This window comes from Halichoerus grypus, chromosome 1 (genome assembly GCF_964656455.1).
Source record: "Halichoerus grypus chromosome 1, mHalGry1.hap1.1, whole genome shotgun sequence".
NCBI lineage: Eukaryota > Metazoa > Chordata > Mammalia > Carnivora > Phocidae > Halichoerus > Halichoerus grypus.
The window spans coordinates 4478837-4506058 of record NC_135712.1 but is presented as its reverse complement, the minus strand read 5'-3'; the positions used below and the strand labels follow the sequence as shown (position 1 = coordinate 4506058).

The window sequence follows — 27222 nt, the reverse complement described above, 5'->3', positions numbered from 1 at the left end:
CTGGGTTGCTGGCTCGGCCCCTGCAAGGTCTAGTTGGGAGTGGGGGCCGGCAGGGTCCCACTCGGGTGCTTTCGCAGCCGATGAGAGGGAGGGAAGGAAGGAAGCCCTCTCTCCGGGGGCGGCCTCGCTGATCCCCGAGCACGACCGGCCATCTTTCCCCTGCCCATGCGTCTCCCCCCTGGCACGTCTTCCTGTCCCTCCTGTCTCCTCCTATCCTGTGTGCCACCATTTATGATCTCTATCTTACCAAAGACGAATCTGTGCTCCTGACTTGATCGGATCCTGCTGCCCCATCCCGCCACGCAGTCCCAGGAGTGGGTATTTCTCCACGCTCACTTCCCCGGGGCCTCTCTGCGGCACGGCTGTGTCTTCAGCTGCGACCCCTCCTTCCGGGGCCCGCAAGCTCCCACCAGGAAAGGCGGAGAATGTATGGCCCTAAAGACCATCTCTCACATGCACCGCTGTAAATTGCTTGTAAAACGGTTACCCGAAACTGGGTTCGCCTCTTGCTGGCGTCGCGAGCCAAAGGGCACGACCAACCAAGCCCAAGAATAGGACAAGGAAGGTGGTACTTGGAACAAGCAAAGAACACCGGGGATATTTCCCGAAGCAGTGTCTCCTCAAACAACAGAACTGGGGAAGGTTTACGTGCATATTCATGTCGGGGTTTGGGCAATGGGGGACGCAGTGCGGACTTGGGGCAAAAGCCATCTTAAGGGACAGAATCCGGGTCCTCGGTGATGGAAGGCACAGGGCCAGCCAGGGTGACACCATCAGTTCTCTGGGTCCAGTTGGTCCGGAATCTGCGTGCTCACGGGGGTTAGATCCTGCAGTGCTGCTCAAGAGTGTGTTGGGCCAATCTTTTACTTTTGAACAAGCCCTGGGAGTTTTATCACCGATTGATTGTCCCCGATACCATTAGGCTATCTCCTGGCCTGATGGTAGCTGTTTGTTCTTCCATTCTTTTTTTCCCTTAAAATCCTTAACTACTGGGCTCTATTCTTCTGCAGTTTCAACATATCCCAGGAGGTTCTGCAAGAAATGTGCTTTGGGCAAGTGCAGGTCAGGCCCAGAATCCAGGATGGCCCAGGCCTAAAATGACCTTTCTTATGTCAAGAAAGTTGTATCTCGTCTTTCTTTTTCTGGGGACCCCTAATTCTCTCTTCTTGCAAAATCTTAAAACAAGAATAAGGCCTGATAAGACTCTGCGGACGAGAGCCAAAAAGCATGGCAAGGCCCACGACCCTACGACTCCCCCTGATTCACTTTCGAGCCTCCTTGCCGCCAAGGGGGAGAGGACACAGACCGATTGTGTCCTTTACTCTTTGACAAAAGGGAGCCCTTGATTTGCTGGGAGAGCAAACTCCTCAGCTTGGCTCTCTGCGAAGTAATTTATTGTGTGTTTATATCATGGAGGTTACTATAACTTACATGATTTCCTTATTTAAGGAGATTCAACAAGTCCACGGATTTGTTCTTGAGGTCTCCCCCGGGTCTGCGTGCAGGGGTGCGTGGTGTGGGGTTGGGCGAGGCGGGGCTGGCAAAGGTCCGGCCTGGGAGGAGACTGCCTGGGGACAGTGGGCCACTCTGCCATCCTGTGTCTTTACAGAGCTTGTCGGGCAGACGCGGTGCTGAGCAACGGGGAGCACTCCCACCAGCTCTGACTCAGTGACGGCTAATGTCTAAGGCCCACGCTTCTTGGCCATACCAGAGGCGCAAGATGTTTTGTCCCCAACGGCAACCAAAAAAAGAACTGAATTTCTTCCACCAGCAGCCCCCGCCACCCGGCGAGGCAGCAGGACACATGATGTGTCCCCCGAACGGTCAGGTCAGAGGGCAGGATCCAGCTTATCTCACCAAGGAGTTCCACTTGCTGACACTGAACCCTCAGCAGCCAGAAGGAAGCAGGGGCCAACAGAAGGCAAAGGTAAGTCACGCAGAGGGACTTCAGGAAGGGTGCGTTCCAGCCGCCGGCCAGAGGTGAGTGCCCCAATCACAGCCATAAACCCACAAGTCTGGTCCAGTCCCAGCAGGAAAGCCGGTGCCCCGCAGTCTCCCAGGCACCTGCAGCAAGCCCCAGGGATCCGATCTCTGAGGCAGCAAGCCTGGGGCTTCTGTTCCCTCCCTCCCAGGGGAGATTTCCTGCAGCTGCTGTGGTCACTGCCACCATTGCTAACCCACCCCACTCCCCACCCCACCCCTGCTCGGCAGCCCAGGGCCTGGCTCCTGTCCTCCCTCTGGCCAGGAGCTCCCACCCCTGCGTGCTTTCTCCCTGCTCAGTGAGACACCTCCCAGCCAGCTGGCCCCACATCGGCAGAAGCAAAGCCTCTGCAGGAAGAGAACACGGGCACCTCCCGGAGGCCCTCCCACCTCCTGTCTGCACCCCAACATCAGTGGAGGCACACATTCTGCCCTAAAGTCCCGGTGATGATGGGAATCCTGCCTCTTCCAGGGCCCCGAGCGCAGCCTGGCTCGCCAGTACGAGGAGAAGGTGCGCCCCTGCATCGACCTCATCGACTCCCTGCGGGCGCTGGGCGTGGAGCAGGACCTGGCCCTGCCCGCCATCGCCGTCATCGGGGACCAGAGCTCGGGCAAGAGCTCCGTGCTGGAGGCTCTGTCGGGGGTCGCCCTCCCCAGAGGCAGCGGTAAGCACCCTGGCCAGCTTCGCTCCGCAGCCTGCTGGGCCACCCGCGGGCCACAGAGCATCCCTGGGGGGCCAGCAGCTTCAGAGACAGGCCCTGGGAGGCTTAGGTCTGCAGCGCAAGGCCTGGGCTGGCTGGTGGAGGCGGGGAGGGGGATCCCCTGCAGCCCCCGGGTTTCTGACCCCCTTTCACATCAGTAGCTCTCCCTGGGCCTGGGTCAGTCGAGGCCCAGGGAGCTTGCGTGTTTTTCCAGTGGTCTCTGTAAAGAGTGTAGAAACATTTCTTTGACCACGTTGAATTTCTAAGTCTCAGGGGACATGTGAAAAATTTTCTCAACGTTTGGAAAAGCGATTAGCCAGGATCGTAGTGTGATAAGACACACTGTTTTCCTTGAAAAAAAAAATACTAAGTGTGTATAGAGTTAAAAGGCTGTTGTACGTTTATGATTTAATAAAATAAAGGGGAAAAGGAAGGGCAGAAAGAATTGGTGCCCTCCAGGTGGGTTGGAGGAGGCTCCATCCGGGTCCCCGGCCCTGAGCCCTCTCCTGCCAGTGCGGCCGTAGCCCAGAGCCGACCGGAACCCAGGGGTCGGGGGCCACCGATGCCATGTCACCTGGGCTGCCCCCGGGCACAGAGGAGGGTGTGGGGGCCCCAGAGGGCTGTCCGGGTCCTGCACAGCCCCCATCAGCCGCTGCCGCACCAGGCACTCCGGCCTGTGCCCTCTCCTGGCCACTGGCAGCCTGGTCCTAGACTCCAGGGCGTCCTGTGAGGTCCCTGTCAGCCCAGCCGGGCACGTGATGCACGAGGGAGGAAGGGTCTGGAGTGGTCGCTCCTCTGCTCTGCCCTGGGCTCCGCATTCTGGGGGGAAGTGCAGCATGGTGGAGGGTCCGGGGACCAGTGGCATGCCTGTGACTCTGGCGGGTCCCCAGGCTGGAGGAGGAGATGATGCTGGCCGTTCTAGGGCCAGGAATATGGAGGACACATGCGGTGCTCGGGGCCTCGCCACAGGAACGCCCAGCCCCGAGAAGCAAGGGGCAGTTCCAGCCTTGAGTCCCGAGAATGCCCTTGAACCCCCTCCTTCGGATGTCCAGACTCTTGCCCTGGCTCTAGCTACCTTCTCCCCGCACCCTCCAACCCCAAGTGTGAGGGGCTTGGAGGGGGTGGGACAGGTCTCACCGCTCCACACGTCCATCTGTCCTCTGCCCTCTCCCCTCTGCGGCCGCCTGGACAAAGGCTGGTCCCACGGCCAAAGCCCGACTGAGACTCCAGCCCAGGCATCCTGGGGAGCCCTCAGATACACAGAGCCTCAACTCGGGCTTGTGTGGCTTCCAGAGCAGCACAGCAGGGACAGTGGCCCTGGTCGGCCTGGAGGCTCAGTGACCACAGAGCACAGGGCCCCCTGGGGGAGGGGGGCAACTGCAATGCCTCTGTCCTAGGACCTGGGTACTTTCGTGCCACCCGATCCAGGCCCCCATCGCTCCCCAGCCCTGGAGAGGGGCTGAAATCTCAGACGGGGACTCTGGGGATGCCGGGGCAGCTCCTTGGGGGGTGAGGGGAAAGGGCACCCGCGAGCCCTTCTTTTCAAGGGAACTTAGAATGTTTGGGACACTGTCTCAGGGATTGTGACCAGGTGCCCGCTGGTGCTGAAGCTGAAGAAGGAGCCACACGAGAGCGCGTGGAGGGGGAAGATCAGCTACCTCAAGACGGAGCTCCAGCTCCAGGACCCCTCCCAGGTGGAGAAGGAGGTCCTCAAAGGTAGGAGGCCCCGGGGGTCTGCAGGTGCGGCTCTGGGGGCCGCTCCCTGGCCGTCCTGGCTCCTTCTCCGCCTCCTGGTCATCGGGCCTCTTCCTCCCAGGCTCTTCCGTGTGCTGGGCCTCCTGCCTCGCACGCCATCCCCTCCTCTGGGAAGTGCCCCCGCAGAACGCCCCATCCCCGTCTGGGCCACGGCTCTGCAGATTATTAAAGCGGATTCGGAACATGGGGGGCTCCATGTGACTGATAGCAAACATAGCCTCTCTCCGTGACTTCCGGGCTCAGCTCCCCAGGAACCCCATGTCTGCAGGCCTCAAATGGCTCGGCAGAGGGATCTCCTGCAGAACGGAGAAGACCTGCTCCCGGTTCTTGTGCTCACCCCTGATGACCACCCCACCAGGCTGCTGGAGAGAGAAGGGTCCTCCAGCCCTGATGCTCCAGGACTCTCTTTCTCTTCCACGGTGGATCCGTGGCTAATTCCAAGCGGAGGAGGAGGAGGAAGGGAGGTGTTGAGGAGAGAGGCCACCCTGGGGGACAAGGCCAGGTGACGGGGGAGCATCGTCCTTATGTCTCCATGCTTCCCCTTGAGCCAGTGACCAGTGACCTCTGTGTCCTTGTCCTTGGCATGTGTGTCCCACGACGTTTACCATCGATACTGCCCCCTCCCCCTCACCTAGACCATCTAAGCTTCCTTTCATTCCTGGATTTCCCTGGCCCTCATCTGGTCTGCAGCAGCGACTCTGCCTGGGGGCTTGTTGGCACTGCAGAGCCTCAGGGGGACACCCCAGACCTGCCCAGTCAGAATCTGGACTTGAACCAGGCTCCAGAGTGGGTCCCCTGCGCTCAGAGTGCAGGGCCAGCTACGTGACTCAGGCGCTCAGTGCAAAGTCAGACGGCAAGACCCCCCCCACCCGTTCAGAATTACCAAGAATTACAAGACCATGAAAGCAGATTAGTAAGCCAGGAGAGGGGCCCCTCTGAACATGGGGACAGCTCAGGCCCCACGCACGTGAAGCGGGTCCTTGCTCTGAGATGTATGCACGAGACATCTTAGTCGGTCCCTGTTCTGGTTGTGACGTGAACAGCCTGTGGGAAGACTGTTTTTTTCCAGCTCACCTACAGGGGTGCTCCCAGGAAGGGACGAGATCCCCCTGGCATGTCTGGTGGCCCCTGCCTACCCGAGGGCATCTGGACATCACTGTGGGTGACAGGCAAGCGAGGTGCACGCACAGCCGGGCAGCTGGGCAGATGGTGGAAGTGCGGGGTGGGGGGGGAGGGGAGGAGAGACTGTCTCAGCTCCGCCCACACGTCCTCCTTCCGGCCTTGAGATTTGCTCTGCGAAGCTCTCGTGGGGATCCCCGGGGCCCACATCTGCACGTCTGTCCTTCCTCCCCGCACCAGTCTTAGCTTGCGGATGTGATGGAGGCTCCCTGTCGATGTCACGGAGGGTCCGTCTCTACGGACACTTGGGTTTTCATGACAGTTGTGCGCACCTTCCAATTTCCGACCCAGCCCGGCCGTCCGCTGGCCACCCTCTAGGAGGACAGAGACCGTCCTGCCGCATCAGCAGAGCTCGAGGCCAGCTCAAAAAGAAAAAAGTCACACACCGTCACTTCCGCCATCTCTGTCTTTAGACAGAGGTCCCTACGCCCAGCCCCCCCCGCGCAAGGGCTCACTTTTGGAGGGGAGAGTATGGAAGAATTTGTGGACGTATTTGAAGCCGCTACAACACTCACTGGGAAATAGTAAAAAGCATAAAGAAAGAGAACAGAACCCATCCGTAATCCCACTGTGAGCATGTGGTATGCTTCCCGCCAGGCTTTCGGAGGCTCTGTGTGTTCAACAGCTCCCCAAGGGGCCTCAGAGACCACTCCTCAGGCCTCTGTGAAGTGTTTCCTGAGCACCAGGGGCTCTCAGAGCCTCCTACAACTGCTTTTCCTCGGATGGGTCGTTAATCTGGACCCTGGGTTTCCCCTCTCTCGGCCTCCACAGCCCAGAACACCATAGCTGGGAACGGAGTTGGCATCAGCCATGAGCTCATTAGTCTGGAGATCACCTCCCCTGAGGTTCCGGATCTGACCCTCATTGACCTTCCCGGCATCACCAGGATACCTGTGGGAAACCAGCCCCAGGACATTGGACTGCAGGTGAGCTTTTCTGGAACTTGGGAATGGGCCAAGCTGAAGATGGGGAGACTTCTAGGTCTCTGCGGGCAGCCCCAGGGGCTCTGGAGCGCCTCCCCTGCCCTCGTTCTGAGTGGTTGGGGAGGAGACTGGGGGAGCAGTGCCCAGGGCACAGGGGGCAGAAGCTGTCACTCCCCGACGCTCTCCAGTGGCCCCATGTCCATCAGCATGAAAGCTGCCAACGTCCAGTGTGCTCTGGCCCCACTAGCTCATTGGCCACATCTCTCACTGTGCCCCGTTCCTCACCTGCGCCAGCCACACCCGAGTCCTCGACGGTCCTCGAGCACTCCAGCTTTGCACCTTCTCTTCCATCCCTCTGCCCAGATTTCCACATGGCACATTCCCCTACTTCCTCCAGAGCTCTCCCAAATGCCACCTTCTCCGGGATGCCCTCCCTGATGCCCAGTACCCCACACCTGGTCCTTCCACTTCTATTCACCATCCCTGTTGAGTGTCTGCGTTTCCTCCTGGGACAAAAACCCCCGAGGGACATCACCTGTGTGTTCAGTGCTGAATCTCTAGATCCTGGAAAGGACCTACCACCTGGGGGTGCCCGTAATGTTTGTTGCACGAACTGAAGGTGAAGAAGTGTGTTTCCCATAGTGGTTCCTACCCCAAGCCTATTTTCCCCCCAGGGACGTCAGCAATGTCTGAGACATTTATGGTTGTCACAACTTGGGAAAGAGGGGCTGCTACCGGCATCCAGTGGGTGGAGACCAGAGATGCAGCTGGATTTTCTATAATGCACCAGCTGCCCCCGCCCCCAGCAAAGAGCTGTCCATCCCAGATTGTCCCACATGCTGAGGTGGAGAACCCTGGATGGTCTGTTCACTTGCAGACATCGCAGAACGGGTGCTACACAAGGATGTAGCCGAGGGGATAAAGACCAACAAGAAGACACTTAACTTAAGGACAATTCACGTTTAACGTGAATTTATTCTGTAACGTTATTCCATAACGTGAGTTTATTCCATAAACTCGCTTACAGAAATTGATTATAACTTTACTCAGTGAAATTTTCCCGTGGCTAAGACCTAACTGGTCCTGTTTGTATTTGTCATTTTTATTTGACCCCAGCACTTAATTGTTTATAGGATGCTAGGCTGCGCTTACGTGATGCAAATTTCCTGTTTGTGTCTATGCAGTGTTATTTTCTGTGTGCAACTTAAAATAATTTTATGGGGCATCATGAGAGCAAAACTATGTGTGAATTGTACCAAAATATATAAAAAAAAATACGTCCCTAGGTGCCAGACTTTTCCATGTTGGTTTGTATTGTCCATGGGGAATAATATTTTTGAAATTTGAAATGTAAGGCTTATGCTGCCCACATCTCTCTTTGCCTACAGATTCTAAGAAATTTTATTGGATTTCTCTAATCTGAGTGAGCTAGACCCCTCCCAAGAACAAACTCCAGAAAAAGACGTTAATATTAGGAATGAACACATGTAGAGATGTTATTGACATCAGATACCATTGTAGCGGGCACTGAGCACCTGCCACTTGGGGCCCCATGTGGGACTCAGCATGGGGATACTGAGCTGACACGTGAGAGGTCACAAAGGTACCCCTGGGCTTCTGGGGCAAATAGGACACATACACAAACACTGTAAGAGAAGGCAGACTCTCAGAAGCATCAGAGAGATTTGGAGAAGAAGGAGAGGTCTAGTCTGGCTACAGGAATCAGAGAGTCTGTGGGAAAGAAGACATACCAGCGGTGGGGTTGAAGGGAAGTAGGAAATCAACAGAGAACCCAGAAAGGGCAGATGGGGCAGGCATGTCCGAGGAAAGGGATTGGCCAAGTCAACACCCAGAAGTGCGAAAACTGGGTCATGCTCTTGGAAATTGGCTTTTCGCAATCACACCTGTCTAGCTGTGTTGTTGGTTGACCAGAGATGTGCTCTTCCTTTGCGTGATTTTTTTTTTTTTTTTTTTGCATCAGATCAAGGCACTCATCAAGAAGTACATCAAGAGGCAACAGACGATCAACTTGGTGGTGGTCCCCTGCAACGTGGACATCGCCACCACAGAGGCGCTGAGCATGGCTCAGGAGGTGGACCCCGATGGAGACAGGACCATAGGTAAGAAGAGAGAACCAAGCTTGCAGAGGACAGGAAGGAAGGGGGAGACTTCTCATATATTTAGAAGGTTCCGGAGTGTAGCACTATTAGAGACAAGTGCTACTCCCCGCAGAAGCTCCATGGGCTCAGGGCGCCTTCACACACTGCAGATGGCAGTCTCCCCTCAGTCAGGGTGAGGGGTGTGGCCAGAATTTGGAGGTTCTTCGTCCTCCTTCCTCTTGGCCCTCATTTGCGTTCACAACCCCTTCTGGATCGGGGGCAAGAACTGCCTTGTCTGCTCTCCCACAATTATCTGGAAAGGAGAAAGTGACCGGCGCATCAGCCCTACCATTCCACAGGTAAAGGTCTTGGGACCTGCTGGTACATGGAAAGGGCCTTCATCAGGCCCCAGTGAACATTCTACTGGGCTGATGTTGGGGTGCGAGAGTCTGCAGTGTTGGTATTCAAGCAGAAGTCTTCGTGGGGAGCTGGGTTCTCTTAAATTTCTTCTGAAAAAAAAAGTCACCCTGGGACTTGTTATAGGGAACTTGGTTTAAGGGCGCACACGGTCTGGGTTTGAATCCTTGTTCTAGCCCTTACTGGCTACAAAGCCTTGGGTAATATATTTAACCACTCCTGGCCTCACTGTCTTCATCCACGAACTGGTATCACAGTCACACCTATGTGTTGGGTGGTTGGGAGGATTCCATGAAGAAATATCGTATAGGATGGTCCTTAGGGCTATGCATGTAGTATTTTCTCAGCAAATGAGAGCTGCTATTTTTTTATTAGTAGTATCATCACTCAACATCACTTTGTCACCAATCATTCCACCTACCCAGAGAGTTGACCCTCCTGAAACTTTGCAGGTCATGTCCCTGACGAAATGCATACTCGGCATACAATTGCCTTTCCCTCTTCTTCCAAAATAAATGCCTGGTTTCCCAGTAAGGATAGAAATGAATATTAGGGGCATAGACGTCAAGCATAACGTTTCACTCTGTGCTGGATCACCCTCGTGCCCTGTTAGCTGCTGACTTCTGCAAGCATCACCAGCGCACCGACCCAGAGAGAACACTCGGGCTTTGGGTCACTGCTCATTGTAGCTCCGTGCTCTGTGTCCTCTCTTGATCCCAAGTCAGGGAGGATGTCTCACTGGTGACCACAGTAGGTAACATCATCTATCTCATAGGGTCAGCTATCTGGATATTGATATGTTTATAGAACGGGGGCGACCAGTAGTTAATGGATGAGTACAGAGCTTCAGTTCTGCAAGATGAAGTGAATCCTATTTGGGGAGGGGGAGCGGTTCACAACCGTGAGGATACCGGATGCCGCTGAACCATCCACTTTAAAATGGCCCAAACGGTAACTTTTATGTGATGTAGATTTTACCACCATTTTTAAAGATACACGATTTTTAAAAACAGGATAACCGAAGATGGAGTGAAGGAGGAAACATCCTATTTTCATTAGTTGAATTATTCTCTTGCACACACGAGTTATGTGTATTTTGCCACATTTTTTAAAAAAGAGAACTGAACGCCTATCTATACAGTACTTCCAAAGGGTGAAAACAGAACAAGGCTGATGACTAATAGAGTAGTGGTTTACATAATGCCAAGGTTCAGAAAGAACCGGGAGCCGGTACATTTGCAGGTTGTCCACGAGGCCGGTCCCTCCCCCCCACTGCTAGATGCACACTGTCCACTCAGCCATCAGGCTGTCCGCGAGGCCGGTCCTCCCCACACACACACTGCTAGATGCACACTGTCCACTCAGCCAGCAGGCTGTCCGCGAGGCCGGTCCCCCCCCACACACACACTGCTAGATGCACACTGTCCACTCAGCCAGCAGGTTGTCCGCGAGGCCGGTCCTCCCCCCCCACTGCTAGATGCACACTGTCCACTCAGCCAGCAGGTTGTCCGCGAGGCCGGTCCCCCCCCCCCACAGCTAGATGCACACTGTCCACTCAGCCAGCAGGTTGTCCGCGAGGCCGGTCCCCCCCCCCACAGCTAGATGCACACTGTCCACTCAGCCAGCAGGCTGTCCGCGAGGCCGGTCCCCCCCACACACACACTGCTAGATGCACACTGTCCACTCAGCCAGCAGGTTGTCCGCGAGGCCGGTCCCCCCCCCCCGCAGCTAGATGCACACTGTCCACTCAGCCAGCAGGTTGTCCGTGAGGCCGGTCCCCCCCCCCTCCGCAGCTAGATGCACACTGTCCACTCAGCCAGCAGGTTGTCCGCGAGGCCGGTCCCCCCCACACACACACTGCTAGATGCACACTGTCCACTCAGCCAGCAGGTTGTCCACGAGGCCGGTCCCCCCCCCCCACAGCTAGATGCACACTGTCCACTCAGCCAGCAGGTTGTCCGCGAGGCCGGTCCCCCCGCCCACAGCTAGATGCACACTGTCCACTCAGCCAGCAGGTTGTCCACGAGGCCGGTCCCCCCACACACACACACAGCTAGATGCACACTGTCCACTCAGCCAGCAGGTTGTCCGCGAGGCCGGTCCCCCCGCCCACAGCTAGATGCACACTGTCCACTCAGCCAGCAGGTTGTCCGCGAGGCCGGTCCCCCACACACACACACTGCTAGATGCACACTGTCCACTCAGCCAGCAGGTTGTCCGCGAGGCCGGTCCTCCCCCCCGACTGCTAGATGCACACTGTCCACTCAGCCAGCCCAGCAGAATTCCTGTCGCCACCAAGGTACAGAGATGGCATTTGGTAAGGTCGCCAATGCCCTCCATGCTGACACACACCTTCACTTCTCTGTCCCCATCTTTCTCCACCTCAGACCCAGTCCGACGGCTGACCACTCCCTCCTTCTCGAAATCTGTCCTTCCTTTGCTGTAACACACAACCCACCGGCCCCCGGGTCACCATCCGCGCTCCGTCTCCTCCTTCACTGGCCACTGGAGGTCACATTCTTAGTCTTGTCTGGTTGTTTCTTCCATTCTCTGACCCCTAAATGTCGGAAACCCAAAACTTGGTTCTGAGATCTCCCCTCTATCAACATGTGCTCTTTAGGCGAGCTTACTCGTCCGTGGCTTTGAGTCTCTCTATGTGCTGGCAAGTCCCAGATCTAAATTTGTAACCCTTACCTCTCCCTAGGCTTGACATCTCCACTTGGATGTCTATTAAACGTCTCCGATGTAATGCGACCAAAACACAGCTCCTGATACCCCGCCCCACCTCAGTTCTCCTCCCTCCCACGGCTTCTCCACCTCACAGCACTGCACCTGCCTGCTCAGCTCTAGAGCCAAATCTGAGAGTCACTCGTGACTCCTCCTTCCCCTGCTTCCATGTCTCATTCATCTGGAATCCCGGTGACTCTGTCTCCAAAACTATACCAAGTCTGTCCACTCCTCTCCATCTCCACGCTCACCACTAGACCAGGCCCCCATCATCTCTTGCCTGGATGACTCAAACGTCCTCTGACTGGGTCTCCAGGCACTCACCTTGCCCACTACAGCACACCCCCCACTGGCCTTTAAGCAGGTAAATAAAGTCAGGCCCCTCCTCTGCTTCTACCCTAACGTTCCCACCTCACAGACATAAACCCTGGACCCCTTTCCTGGACAAAAAAGCCTCCTGTGACCTGGCTGCCTATGCCTCTCTGATTGTGGTTCCCATCGCTTCTGCCTTGCCCACAATTCTCCAGCGTAGCTGTCATCCCCAGGGCCTGGAATGCTCTTCCATCATCCTCACAGGGCTGGCTCCTTCCTCTCATTCAGATCTCAGCCAAACGCTGCCCTCCCAGAGGCCTTCTTTGTCCACCCAACCCAACACGGCACCATCCGCCCCTGCCTGCACATGACTGGATTTTCATTCTCTGCCAGCACTTCTCAATATCAGATACTTTTTCTTTATTGCTTGTATATCACTAGACTAATTTATCTGGCTTTTACCCACTAGAAGGTAAGGGGATTGTCACGAAATCAGGGACTTGGCAATCTTGTTCACCGCCATTTTCTCAATACCTAAAGCAGTGGGCTTAATAAGCATTTTTAAATTCAATATGAATATGTAATGTATTCAGGAAAGAGTTAATTTAAAAAGAAGAAACATTGTTGACAGTGCTCTTCTCCGTGGCCCAGGAGTTGGCACACTGGATGATGCTCATGCCCTGAGGCTGTCGATGGAGGCGTGAGTATCTCCTACTTGAGTTCTTGGCTTCAAACTCAGGCACTGGGTGAGAAGGCCCTCTCTTCCCAGCGAGGGAGAGTTCTCATTGCAAACCTCACTCCTTCTTATCTTCCTACTTTTTCTCAGACTACAGTTCAGTGGTCTAGCTTTCCCTGGATGACTGCTGGCTCCAGGGAGGGGCCTTCGTGGCTGTTGTTGTCCCTCCTGGTGGAGGGTCCTCTCCTTTGCCGGTGGAAGGTGCCGGCGTAGGTTCAGAGACCTGTCGGCTCCCTTAGTAACATGAAGGTCTGTGCGCACACAAACCTTTTAGTGAATATAAGGGTACACTCTTTTTTTTTTTTTAATATTTTATTTATTTGACAGAGAGATAGCAAGAGCAGGAACACAAGCAGGGGGAGTGGGAGAGGGAGAAGCAGGCTTCCCGCGGAGCAAGGAGCCCGATGCGGGGCTTGATCCCAGGAGCCTGGGATCATGACCTGAGCCGAAGGCAGACACTTAACGACTGAGCCACCCAGGCGCCCCAAGGGTACACCCTTGATGACCACCTTTGGTAATAGGAAGGTAGAACAGAGAGAAATTCAACTGCTTAGATGCCAGGAAAGTTTCAGGAAATGATAAGCCAGATGGCCAGACTGAACCACAAACTGAAAACAAGGGCAAAGAGAGTAGAAGATGACATTAGGTTTCCACCCTAAATAGACAGAAAAATGCAGTGGCTATTTGACACCCTAAGAACATGAGTGGAAATCAATACTCAGAATTCAAAGCGTTCCATCCAATCTAAGTGGGAGGCTGTGGGGGCAGCAGGGGGAGAGGGAGGTAGGGAGGACGCTATCCAAGGAGGCCTCCACCCACAGGAAGAGGGCAGAGTGAGTCTGTGGCGGGAGATACTAGAGGGGGACCCAGACCGTCTGTCCAGCAGGGAATGATCCGTTTCAGGGAACACGGTGGAGCCTGTCTGTTCAATAAATTACACAAGGAAATGACTGAATTGAGTGAGTGGGAGAGCAAATAAAGACGCAGGTAAGAGGGGTGGCGATGGAATGCGTGAATGGGGTTTCAGGCCCTGCGCCACCAGAGCTCCAGAAGGCTTCCCGGGTCCTGGCTGAGGAAGGATCCCAGAGCCTAGCAGCATTCACGTGTATGTGAGGAGAAAACTGACCTTTTCCGCTGTCCTTGGCTACTCCTCTCCCAGGAATCCTGACCAAACCAGACCTCGTGGACAAGGGTACCGAACACATGGTCGTGAAAGTGGCGCAGAACCTCACGTACCGTCTGCAGAAGGGCTACATGATCGTGAGGTGCCGGGGACAGGAGGAGATCACCAACAAGCTGAGCCTGGCCGAGGCAACCGAGAAAGAAACGATGTTCTTCCAAGCACATCCGTATTTCAGGTGAGATTCTTTAGGGCCGCCCTAGGACTACCCTCTGTGGAAGCCAGCCCTGCCTTCCAGAACTGGCCAAGATGGTGGCCAAGTGATAGAGATCAATGTAGACTATGTCTGTGTTCACCCCGGGTCTGGGGCGGGGCCCAAGAATTTGTGTTTCTGTCACATTCCCGGTAGAGGTCAATGTTACCGGGGCAGGGACCACGCTGTGAACACCACCATTCAAGGTCCTTGGGAAAGCAAAGTCTTGGACGAGAAAAGTGCATTGATGTGCTTTGTCGTCCTGCATCCGAGTGGAAATCCTTGAGGGCCCGTGTGCGGGGACTCACCTGTTGCATGAGAAACACTCAGAGCGGAGCTGGAATAATGGTCCTGTGGGATCCTTCCTGGATTCGTGTATATGACACACTCTGCAAACACTCTGCAGCCCGGTGTGTGGCCCTGGGCCAGCTACGGAGCCTCGCTGTGCCTTTAAAATCAGTTGTTCATGGATTCAACGCATTAGTATTCGTAAAACCCTTAGAACTGTGCCTGCCACTTAGTAAGCACCATTTGAAATCTTTTTTAATATAGTTTTATTGGGGTAAGCACACTTAACATGAGATCAGCCCTCTCAGCAAATGTTTAAGTGCACAGTCCCATTGTTAACTACAGGCACAATGCTGACCAGCCACCTCTAGAACTTTTTCATCTTGCATAACTGAAATGTCGCCCCTGTTGGTTAGCAAGTCCCTATCTCCCGTCCCCCAAACACCTGGCAACCACCGCTCCACTCTCTGGTTCTGTGAGTTTGGCCAGTGTAGACAGATCATGTAAGTGGCATCAGACAGTATCTGCCCTTCTGGGACTGGCTTATTTCACTCGGCGTAATGTCCTCAAGGTAGGACCCTACTTACCTGTTTTTGCTTTGGTTGCCTGTGCTTTTGGTGTCTACATCCATGAAATCATGTCCAAGACCAATATCATGAATATTTTCCTGAATGTTTTCTTCTAGGAGTCTTTCTTCCCCAAGATTGACTTTATTTATTTATTTATTTATTTATTTATTTATTTATTTGAGAGAGAGCACGAGACAGGGGAGAAGCAGACTCCCCGCGGAGCATGGAGCTCGAGCCCATGACCCTGAGATCATGACCTGAGCCAAAATCAAGGGTCAGAAGCTCAACTAACTGAGCCACCCAGGTGCCCCTCTTCTGGGAGTTTTATAATCTCAGGTCTTACATTCAAGCCTTTTTATTTATTTATTTATTTATTTAGAGCATAAGCGCAAGCAGGGGAGGGGCAGAGGGAGAGAGGAAGAGCAGAATCTCAAGCAGGCTCCATGCTCAGCACAGAGCTTGACGTGGGGCTCAGTCCCACAACCCTGAGATCAAGACTTGAGCTGAAATCGAGAGTCTGATGCTCAACCGACTGAGCCACGAGGGCGCCTCTTACATTCAAGCCTTTTTAATCAGACTTTTGTGTAATAGTGTAAGATATGGATCCAGTTGCATTATTTTGCACGTGGTTGTCCAGTTTTCCCATCATCGTTCGGTGAAGAGACTATCCTTCCCCCATTGTATACTCTTGACCCTCTGTCAAAGACCAGTTAACTGCATGTGCCTGGGTTTATTTCTGGGCTCACTGTTCTGTTTCATTGGTCTGTATGTCTGTGTTTATGCAAGTACCATATTGTTTTAATTACTGTAGCTTTGTAATATATATTTGAAATCAGGAAGTAGAGTGCCTCCGGGTTTTCCTCTTTATTAAGACTGATTTGGCTATTCGGAAATAATTATTTGTTACAAGAAATAAAATACTAGTTTGGGCAAGTCATTTATCCTCTATGAAGTTAAGTTTGTTTTGTTTTCCTGTAGATAAAAAGATGACTTACCTCATGAGTTTATTGAGATGATAAAAGAGAAAATGAATGTAACCTTTGTAGCACCCTGCTTGCTTGGGTTTGGGCTCACTCCATAATTAGCAACTGTCTTTCTATGCACTACTTGGCTTTCTGATGGCCTGTGTCACCCTAGGGAGCTGACACTTAATAAAGCCCAGAATAGGAAAAATGATCATATAGGTTGTTGACCTTAGAAATAAAACAGTGAGTTCTTTTTCCAGCAAAAATGAATTTATTTGGGAATAACAGAGAATTGCAATCTGGGGTAAAGGAGTCATGGCAAAACCATAGGCAAGTCCAACAAATAAAGAAGAGGAGCATTATTTTATGGAGAAGAAGGGAAAGTTGGGTTGTTTTGAACTCAGTCCATTGAAGAAAGACAAGCGTTCAGGGTGCTGACAGTTTTTCTTTGGCTGAGTTGCAAGGGTGGTGGATTGCTTGTAGGAGAGACGGTGCACATCCTTTTTTCTGGGGCCCAAAGCTGATGATTCTCTCCTGTTGAGGAGGCTTCTGCTGGGTCTGGAATGGACACTTCTTAGACCACGGTATGGCGTGGGAGCTCCCCCTTCTGGCCTCCCGCCTCCATTTCGGCGAGGTTTTCCTGACAGTATTGATAACCAGGGTCCTTCCTGAACGCCCATGTGTTCTGTCTTGTCTCAGAGCTCTCCTGGAGGAAGGAAAGGCTACGGTGCCCTGTCTGGCAGAAAGACTGACCAATGAGCTCATCTTGCACATCAATGTGAGTCAACGGGTTGGGTCGCGAGTTGTAAAAATCACAGCCTACCCAAGTCCCTCCATCCTGAGATGGCCGTGACACCCCCCGAGCTGCCCACACGAGCCAGAAGACAAGCTCATTCTGAAAACCAAACCGCTCATGGTCAGAGGTTCCCAGCAGAGCTTCCAAAACCTGGAAGCAACAGCCGTGTAATGTTGAAGAAGTTGCTCAATCCGTCAATTTGGGGGAAGCAACAAGGGAAGGAGGAACACGATAAGCCACTTTAGAAGGGTAAAAGGAATGAACACGCACTTAGCAAATGTATCCTTTTGCAAGAGGTTAACATTTTGTCGACCTTGAGAACGAAACAGTCAATTATTTTACCAGCAGACAAAAGCAATGAATTCTTCCGAGCCAGGAAACACATACTCCAGGAACATTCGGTTGGAAAGGGCCAGTGGTTCTCAAACTGCACACAAGAGTCACTTGGAAAGCTTATTTAAATTCAGATTCCTGGGTCCCAATTCAAGTTTCTGAGTCGGTAAATCTAGAGGGTAGGAGGCAATGAATTTGCGCTTGTAACTTCCCAGGTGGTCCGGGAAACATACTTTGAGGAGCCCTGATTCCAGTGGAACCCCCTTCATTTGCACAAGAGGGCTTCAAAAGACATACCCCCGTCTAAAGGACACAGCCCCGTCTCATTGACAAAAACTTTGTTTTTGCGAAAAGACACTGCGTTTTGATAAGTATTTTTGATGATATATTTCTCAGCGTTTAAATATTTTACATTAAAACTTTAATTTTACATTTGTGGTATTCTAAGTTAATTTTTTAAAATTCATAACAAGACCATTATGATAATGATCATTTGAAACATCAGGAAAAAATTGAATACATTTCTGACCATAGATTCAAAATGCCTGAAAACAAAACAAAACAAAAAAAAGCCCCTGTGAGGACCTTATTACTTCTGGTGTCGTCCACCTTCCTCAGCATCTTACCTGGGCTTGGGATGCTAATCCACAAACTGCCTTTAACCCCCCACGCACTCCTCCTGTCTGGCCGCAGTGTTCCCACTCACCGAAGCAGACGCTGGGGCCACTGGCCCCTCAGGCCTCGTGTCCACCTGCTTGGGCTGGGGAGGCGGGGAGCAGGACGTGCACTGGGACTCCACCACTTACTCGCTTGGTGACAGGATCAGGCAGCTTGCCTCTCTGAGCCTTAGGTTCCTCTCTCGTAAATCAAAGAGGCAGTAAAGCCATGTGCTTTGTCCTGCAGTGTGGGGCTCAACTGAGATGTGGGGGCTGCAGAACGGCGTTTGGCCCAAAGACAGCCCTCTGTGGTGCCTCTCGATGTCCTTCCTTCTCCTCCCCTTCCTTAGCATCAGCATCGCTGATTGGTTAGGACTCTACCCAGCCTGACACCGATATCCAAGATAGACCCTCTACCCTAGCACCGTTTATCAGTTTATGACACCCAAATGATCACCAACAGAACATTTTACTAAAGGAAGCTTATGTTACATTCAAGTGTACTTGTTCTCTAAAAATTTTTAAAAAGATTTTATTATTTTAGAGAGAGAGAGAGAGTATGCGGCAGGGAGGGGCACAGGGAGAGGGAGAGAGAGAATCCCAAGCAGATTCCCCGCTGAGTGCAGAGGCCGGCCTGGGGCTCGATCCCACAGCCCTGAGAGCACGACCTGAGCCAAAACCAAGAGTTGGATGCTTAATCGACTGAGCCACCCAGGTGCCCTTACTTGTTCTCTAAATACAGAGCACCAAGCCAAACCAAAACCTGGCCACCTCGATTCCTCCCCACCCCAATGACATTAACAAAACAGCAAATTTCTACACTAGATCTTTCAGGCCGTGGCGCACACCCATTGCACGCAAAGCCACCCTTGGGCTCTTTAACAGGTGTCCGTGTTAACAAGCTTCACACAATAATAGAGATTCCGGGTCCCCTTGAAAGCTTTCACATGGGATTCCGCCCATGTATCTAAGAAACCTATCAGCCAATTTCATCAAGCTGCGGAGTTTCATTGTCTGCTATTATTTTGTTCAGAAATCACTCCCGTTGTTAGAAAAGCAAATAAGGGAGAGCCACCAGAGGGCGACGGAGGAGCTGCACCAGTGTGGAGACGACATCCCCAGCAATGAAGCCGATAGAATGTTCTTTCTGATCGAGGTGAGGGTGACCGGGACTCCTTATGACACTCAGGCACAGAAACTGGTTTCTGTGTCACCAGATCCCTGTAGATGGCCACATCCTCCCTGGTGGCCCAGCACCTCTTGAGATGGCCCCCCACGCGTCCCTGCCCGGGGCATGCCGGCAGCCCTGTTTTGCAGGGAGCTGCCCGCCATTTGTCTCGCCTGGGAGATGGAGTGTTTGGGTAGCTGACCAGATTTCTGGCAGCCCCGCCCCCCCGCCCCGCCCCACACGCTGCAGCCCCAGGCAGGTCCCAGCTCTTTAATGTGATTACAGCGCAGATTGATGACTTTATCTCATTTTCAGAAAATTAAGATGTTTAATCAGGACATCGAAAAGTTAATAGGGGGAGAAGAAGTCGTAAAGAAGAAAGATACCCGCTTATTTAACAAAATCAGGGAGGATTTTGAAAGCTGGGTACTTGTACTCACAGCCAATACCCAAAAAGGTAAGTCCTGGGACAAGGCTCCCCCTAAACACCTTGGGGTCATATTTACCAAGACCAGAGGCTACTTCTGGCTCAGAAGAAGTGTGCAAACAGCCGAACATGCCCACACAAGACACCATGGGGCCCCTTAGCAATGGATCACCTCTTCTCAGCCATCGATGTAGAGCCTTGCCCTCACCAAATTCTACAATTCTACCACCTCCAGCTTTCTTCTTGCTCCTTTGTTTGGAGACTAGACAATTCTACTTACCTCATTTGCCTTTTTCTCTTCGCCCCTAATGCAAGACCGCAGAGGTCGGTGGTTTGATAAGAATCTCCTTGCTTTGCCAGAGTCCAGATGCCTGCAGGGTGTGTGTGTGTGTGTGTGTGTGTGTGTGTGTGTGTGTGTGTCGTATCTTTGTTTTGGCACTTGATAAAAACAGCACTGTTCATGTCCATGGTAGGATTCCTCCAACTGTAGTCTGGGTGTGTTCTTGGGAGATCTGTAAGTGCTGTAATAATATTTAAGTTTCTGTTTTCGTGGAACTAATCCGGTACTTTCTACCAGTTACAAACACTAAGCTCATCTCTCAGGGTGATGACTCTCAACTGAAACACGTTTCCATAGGATAACAATTTTGTTTCTTAAAAGTCAGTTTTCCTTAAACTGGCATTATCAGACCATAATTTTTTTTTCATTATGAAAAAACTCCATTTAGAAATATTGCCTTGGGGTACCGTGGGTGAGCAAGGCTGCAATAAAAAAAATGTTTCTATTTGTAAAATGTTTGTGGAATCATTAGACTTCACCATGGTGGTCTGTCTTATACTGCAGTTAAAAATACTATTCACGAAGAAGTCTCAATATATGAAAAGCAGTATCGCGGTAAAGAGCTTCTTGGATTTGTCAGCTACAAGACGTTCGAGACCATAGTGCACCAGTACATGGAACAGCTGATAGACCCCGCGCTCACCATTCTCCACAAGGCTGTTGGTGAGGAGCTCTCCCAGTGCCTTGCACATGGTCAGCCCAGCCCGGTACCTTCCACCTTCTGTCGGGCTCAGTGCCTTAGAGGGAAGGATCGGGGTGCAATTATCAAACCAAGCAGGAAGATCTTCTTTGACCATTTTGGGGGGAAGACAAGAGTGCACAGGAGCGTGGTCTGGCTATTCCTCCCCTCCACCCAACCATGCCGGGGTGTAGCCAGGTCCTAGTCCTGGAGAGAACACACACTCCACGAAAGGACAGCAAGTGGACAGGACCCGGGCAGGGTGGGGGTGGGGGTGGCTTTTGTGTCTCCGTGAGACAATGTACTGTCCCCTCCTTCTCTCTTGGTCTATAGATCTGGGTAGCGCGACATTGGAATGGGGTCCACGTAACGTGATTTCACTTCCCTGTGTCTCTCACCTGTTTTATTCCTGCTTGCGATTTACGGATGCTTTGTTCTTTCTTTGGTCAGAAATTGTCCAGCAAACGTTCGCCGATGCAGCCAAGAGGCATTTTCGTGAATTTTCCAACCTCAATCAAACAGCCCAGGTCAGCACCCACAGTCTACGTGCCAGTCACCCGTACTGCTGGCTCTTTTATCTGGGTCTAACCTTTGAGAGAAGTGGGATATTTACTGTCGTTTAGAAATCCGGAGCCAAGGTTATAACTGCGGGCCGGCTGGGCTGGTGGCAGCCAGTCTGCCCTCCCCGGGAGGGACGAACAAAGCTCTCGGTCGAGTTACCCTGTCTGTAGGAGCTTCCGCCGCACGGCGGGCTGGAGGCTCCGTGGCGATGCTCTGAACATACCTGGTGACTGCCCGGTTCTTTGAATCTCTTTCTACCACAAAGGACAGAATAATCCACTAGTCCTACTCCAAAATCTTTCCAAGTGGGACTTAAAAATATTGTCGCAGCTCTGTTGGTTTCCACTGAAACAGCTCTGATTTCCCTCTCAGTGATGGGAACCAGGGGTGTTCCTGGTCCCCCCCCCCCGCCATCCCCAGGCTCTAGATAAAAACCCTCCTCTGCCCAAGCCTGGGCCAGTGGGTCTGAATCTCATTCCACAACTCAGGTGAGCAGGAAAGAGAATTTCTGCCATTTTCCCGTAACAACTGAATGTCTCCTTTTACCTCTTTGGCCAGTTGGTGGAAACTCAGTCTGACTTCTGACCTCTCCATCTCTCCCAAGGGCTTCGTCTGAGGCCTCGGGTGCCTCACCAGGGGATGGGGGACAGGCCGGGTCCTGGACCACCATTTCTCCAGCAGCCTGTCCTTCCCAGGCCCTGCTTGTTGGCCCCCTGCCCCCCCCCCATGCTCCTGACCCCAAGAAGGGGCTCTTCTCCACCACGTCATCCCTTCCCTTCCCAGAATGCCCCTGACTGCGGGGGTAACACAGGAGTCACGGGATTTCTGGGAAACAGAGATGTCAAGCTGTTACCCCACTGTGTTCATTGGTGCAGATTCATTCTTGAATGCGTGGATTCAAGCTGATTAGAGAGACCACAGTGATGGACGTAGAAGTATAGAGTAGACCACGATCGAGGAGGCAGGCAGACGGTGATGTGGGAGCGAAGGGAGGTCGGGGCAGAGAGGAGGACCCGCAGCAGAGGAGTGGGCAGAACCCTGCAGGGGTAGAGACACAGGATGGAGGAGGATAGCAGCATGGGGTGCAGCGGTCCTCCTCAGAGTCGCCATGTAAAATCAAGGCCTTCCTGGACCTGAAATTACGTCTAATACCATCCCAACATAATAGGACTTCCTACGATGTTTAAAACAACAAGGGGGAGGCAAGAAGTCACGTGCTTTCTCTTATCCAACCAGAACAAGATTGAAGACATAAAAACGAGACAAGCAGAAACAGCAGAAAATCTGATCCGACTTCAGTTCAGAATGGAGCAGCTGGTTTATTGTCAAGACGAGATTTACAGCGTGGTTCTGAACCAAGTCCGGAAAGAGGTTTTTAACCCAGCGGGAAAGCCCTTGAAGGATCCTGAGTTGAAACTGCCATTCTCAAAAGATCTGTCTTCGGTGTCGTCCATCACTGAGATTGGGGTGCACCTGAATGCCTATTTCTGGGTGAGCACATAGGTCGGTGGCGGGGGTATTGGCCCCGCAGACCCCAGGCATTCTGACTGAAGCTGCTTCCCAGGGGAAGGCGGGAGGGGCCGCTACTCGGTTTGAAGCCCCTTCTGCAGTGAGAAATGCTCACATATTGTCTCATTTATAGTTATAACCCTGTTGTTACAACATATAGTTGTAACCCTGTCTAGGAACTTTTAATTAATTTGGGAATTTGGGAATCAGGTTTTTAATGTGACAAAGCATGCATTCCAACTGCAAAGTTCTTTATATTTTATGCTATGCGTGAATTACAAAATTGCTATTATCAGAATACAGCAAAATACAACAAGCACTAACTTTACTAGTTAGCATTTAGTTTTCCGTGATGTTCAGAAGGCATTCGGGACTCAAACGGCCTCAAATTCACCGGCTCCACAAAATAGGAATGAAAATTCCTTTCCCTAGATTCTGTGACCCAATCACCTCCAGAGTTTCCAAACCTCTGTCCATGGACAGAAATGTGGGGTGCATAGAAAGGAAAGTAATTTTAACCTGCAAAGAAGCCCAACTCCTGAAGCCTTTTCTTTTTTTTTTTTAAAGATTATTTATTTTAGAGAGAGAGAGAGCGAGCTAGAGCAGGGGGAGGAGCAGAAGGAGAGGGGCAGAGAGAGAGAAGCAGACTCCCCACTGAGCATGGAGCTCGATGCACGGCTCGATCTCACGACCCTGAGATCATGACCTGAGCTGAAATCAAGAGCCAGACACTTAACCCACTGAGCCCCCCAGGTGCCCATCCTGAAACCTTTTCTGAATCAGAATAGAAAGTAGTTACCCAGATGTGAGGTCCAGCTGCCAGGCAAACTTGTTCTTCTTACCTATGCAGACAGGGAATGAGGTGGCCACTAAAGCAGGTCCCAATCTGCTCCCAGAAGGGGCCAGGGGATCGCAGGGCCCAGAGGACTCTCTGGGGAGGTGGAGTCAGGGTGGGGGTGGAGGAGGAGAGGGGCGGAGCTCCCAGGAAGGCTGGGATGTCCAGAAGTGTGCTATGGGTTTGCTAGCCTGCCAGGTGGGTTCTTAGTACCCGAGGGGATACCTGCCTGTCGTTGAACTCAGGCAGCCCAGATAGAACTTTCCCATGGCTCAGTGCTGACCACTGCAGTGGGGTGGACAGGACCACCAGGACCTATCGAGGCAATTACCCATGGGTCCAAGAATCCCAAGGCTTTGCTGCAACCACAGGCCAAGACCCCTCCCGCTGACCCTTCTTATCCCCTCTTCCAGGAAGCCAGCAAACGTCTCGCCAACCAGATCCCATTCATAATTCAGTATTTCATTCTCCAAGAGTTCGGCAGTTGCTTACAGAAAGCCATGATGCAGATCCTGCAGGACAGAGAGCACTATTCCTGGCTGCTTCAAGAGCAGAGCGACACCTCTGCCAGGAGGAGAGCCCTTAAGCAGAAGATTTACCGGCTGGCTCAGGCGCGCCGCGCTCTCTATAATTTCTGCAATTAAAGGGGCTGGGTCCACGGAGGGGCAACGATGCTTTTGGGTTTTCTTTTCTGTGCATTCACTGTAAGGGGATGGGAGAAGTGGCCTCGCATTTGGAACCAGGCTTTTCTGTTGCCGCCTGCATCCACCTTTGCTGTCCTGCATTTGCGCTCAGCACCAGTTTGTATCTGAAGTCCACGTGCACCCGGGGCTGTCACCTCTGCCAGGAGGCCTTCTCTGATCTCCCCAAAGAGGCGGCTCTCCAGTCCTTGAGCCCCACAGCCCCCAGTTACAGCGTTCTCAAATACTGCTCTCTTTCTTTGTTAGATTGTAAGAGACCCCAGAGGGGGGAGGTCAGGATCATATTCTTTTGTATTCCCGGAATCTTGAATGACACCTGCTACACACGAGCCCCTTAATGAATTATATCTCACTGAACACATGAATGATGAAGACCACCTGGCGCTGTGGCTTAAATCCAGACTTCGGTGGTTTGAGATGGTGTCCCTTGGCCGGTCACTCTCAGAGCAATTCAGCCATGCCACCTGCTTCCCCGTGTTGACTGTAGCCGTGTTTCCAGCCCCCCAGGGGAAACTGGCGTGGGCGACACCGATTTTAATGTGCACTGTTTCCCTGGCTGCAACGAGCTCCCATTGCTACGTTAAGTCCTGAAGAGAAGTTTAATAAGGAAAAACGTTTTTTAAAGATTTTATTTATTTACCTGACAGAGAGAGAGCACAAGCAGGGGGAGCAAGAGAGGGAGAAGCAGGCTTCCTGCGGAGCAGGGAGCCCGACGCGGGGCTCGGTCCCAGGACCCTGGGATCATGACCTGAGCTGAAGGCAGACGTTTAACTGACTGAGCCACCCAGGCGCCCCAGGAAAAGCATTTTTTTTTTTAATGTAGAGGTTCACACCAGTGGCCATCTCTAGATTGGAGGATTACGGCTAATTTTATTTTCTTCGTCAGGCTAAGCAATACCTACTTCAGAGGAATTTTAGGAGGGTTAAGTGAAACCATTTCTACAAAACACCTGTCCCGAAGCCGGTGTTCAAAAATGCCAACAATTCTTCGCTCTCCTCTTTCTTCCTTACTCTCTAGGTCCATAGAGCAGCCCCCCTTCTAAAGCCCTCCCAGCCAGCTCTAACACCCCGTTCTTTGATCTCTGTGAGGCAGGTGTTATGTGGGGTTAGATGAGCCCGACCTCATGGTTTTGCACGGGCATGCCCAGTTTTCCCAGCACCATTTGTTGAAGAGATCATCCTTCCCCCATCGGTCTCAGCACCCCCATCCAAAATCATTTGGCCATATATGCAAGCATTTATTTCTGGGCTCTCTGTTCTAGTCCATTGGTCTGTGTCTGTCTTTAGGCCAGTACCACACTGTTTTGATAATGGTAGCTTTGTAGTAAGTTTTGAAATGAAGAAGTGTGAGTCCTTAGCTTCCTTCTTCTTTTTCAGGATTGTTTTGCCAATTTCGGGGTAGCTTGAGATTCCACGTGAATCTTACAGTGGGTTTTTCTCTCTCTACAAAAAATGTCATTGGGATTTTGACAGGGATTGCACTGACTCTGGAGGTCACTTTGGGTGGTATTTGCATCTTAACAATATTCAGTCTTGCAATTCATGAACACTGGATGTCTTCCCGTGTATTTATGTCTTCTTTAATATCTTTGAGCAATGTTTTATAGTTTTCAGTATGTCTTTCATTTCCTTGATTAAGTTAATCCCTAAGTAGTTTATTCTTTTTGATGCTGTTGTAAGTGGAACTGTTTTTCTTCATTTCTTTTTCAGATCGTTCATTGTTAGGGACCAGAAATGCAACATTTTTGGGGTGTTTTTTTTTTGCTGAATATTTGTGGTTTTCCACATATAAAGTCATACAATTTGTGAACAGAGGTAATTGTACTTATTCCTTTCCAATTTGGATGCCTTTTGTTTCGTTACCTTGCTGGATTGCTTTTCTGATAATACCTTGAATAGAAGTGGCAAAGGCTGGGAACCTTGTAAAGTGTCCCAGATTTTGAAGAACCTTTGCAATATTGAAGCTAATGGTTATGAAAAGAGCGTATGAAAGAGAAAATATTGGTCTTAGTTTTGGTGTCCTTTACTTTTCTTTTTTCTTTTGTAATTTGGACTTTTCCCCTCATTTTATGAGTTGGGTCACATACACAAATAGCAGTGCTGAGAAGACCCACTGTCCCTGTTCCCTTTGTTGTCTTCTTAACCTTTAAATTATAGATGCTGTTGTGAAAATAAAGTCTGAGAAAAATAAAGTCTGATATTTAATATTTGTTCCATTAATTGCATATTCAAAGCTTCCCCATTTCACACGTAAGTGCAAGCGTGCGGGCGCACACACACACACACACACACACACACATACAACAGAGCCTCGGCCAAAGCTTCTCATTTGCCACCTCAGGACCGACCCCAAGCCCAGGTGCCCGCACCCAGGGAATGTGCTCAGGCCTGGCGTCCCCGAGTCCTGGGGCTGCCGCAGCAAAGTACCACGAACTGGATGGCTTCACACAGAGGTCTGTTCTCTCACACTCCGAGGCTCGAGGTCTGAAGTCCACTGGAGCGGAGGGACAAGGTGTCCAGGCCGCTCCCCCAGTTGCGGGTGGTTGCAGCCGTCCTGGGCGGTCCGGGCCTGGCCCCTGCGCCGGCCGGTCTCTGCCCGGTCTGCATCGGCCTTCTCCGTGTCTCTCAGGCCCATGTCCCTCGCCTTTCTCTTCTAGACACCAGTCGTCAGGTGGAGTCAGGACGACCTCATCTCGGGATCCATAACTTAATGACATCTGCAGAGATGCTACTAACAAATCAGGACACGGTCCCAGGCTCCGGGGCTTAGCGCGGCACCTGGCTTCTGGGGACCACAGCGGGGCGCACAGCACCCGGCTTCCCAGCAGGGCGCAGCCCGGGGCTGAGAGCGGGCCGCGCACCCATCAGAATAAGCCCACGGCTGCAACAGCACCCCCACATCTCCGCAGCTGGGGACACTCCTTGAACAAAACACGGGAGTAGAGACACAGACGTGTCCTCCGCTCTTCCTTCTTACGCCCGGGCCACTCACTCGCGCACACACACATGCACACGATGGCTTCCTCCTCCACGGCTGCTGTGGGGCTGGGGTTTTGTTCCGAGCAAGTGCAGAAGGAAGCCATTCAGCCAGACTGGTGCAAGGAGGTCAGCCGCCATCACCGAGGGCTTGGCAGAGACCCCGGGCGGGGAGAGGAGAGGCGAGGCTTCACAGTGGGAAACCCGGAGGCTCCGG

General features: G+C 52.2%; 1 protein-coding gene across 2 annotated transcripts in view; it reads left to right on the top strand.

The window, feature by feature from the left end:
- MX2 (MX dynamin like GTPase 2) overlaps positions 1–26221 on the top strand; it is a 30016-nt gene extending 3795 nt beyond the window's left edge. For both annotated transcript variants that reach the window (XM_036108021.2, XM_078071634.1), the window contains exons 2-14: positions 1610–1927; positions 2453–2645; positions 4260–4397; positions 6387–6541; positions 8520–8658; positions 13989–14187; positions 16724–16802; positions 18843–18965; positions 19293–19434; positions 20249–20407; positions 20874–20950; positions 22221–22475; positions 23742–26221. In XM_036108021.2, coding sequence (XP_035963914.2) covers positions 1679–1927; positions 2453–2645; positions 4260–4397; positions 6387–6541; positions 8520–8658; positions 13989–14187; positions 16724–16802; positions 18843–18965; positions 19293–19434; positions 20249–20407; positions 20874–20950; positions 22221–22475; positions 23742–23972 — 2139 coding nt within the window. In that variant the 5' untranslated portion in view covers positions 1610–1678 and the 3' untranslated portion in view covers positions 23973–26221. The remainder of the gene's footprint in view (positions 1–1609; positions 1928–2452; positions 2646–4259; positions 4398–6386; positions 6542–8519; positions 8659–13988; positions 14188–16723; positions 16803–18842; positions 18966–19292; positions 19435–20248; positions 20408–20873; positions 20951–22220; positions 22476–23741) is intronic.
- Positions 26222–27222: the final 1001 nt, after the last annotated feature.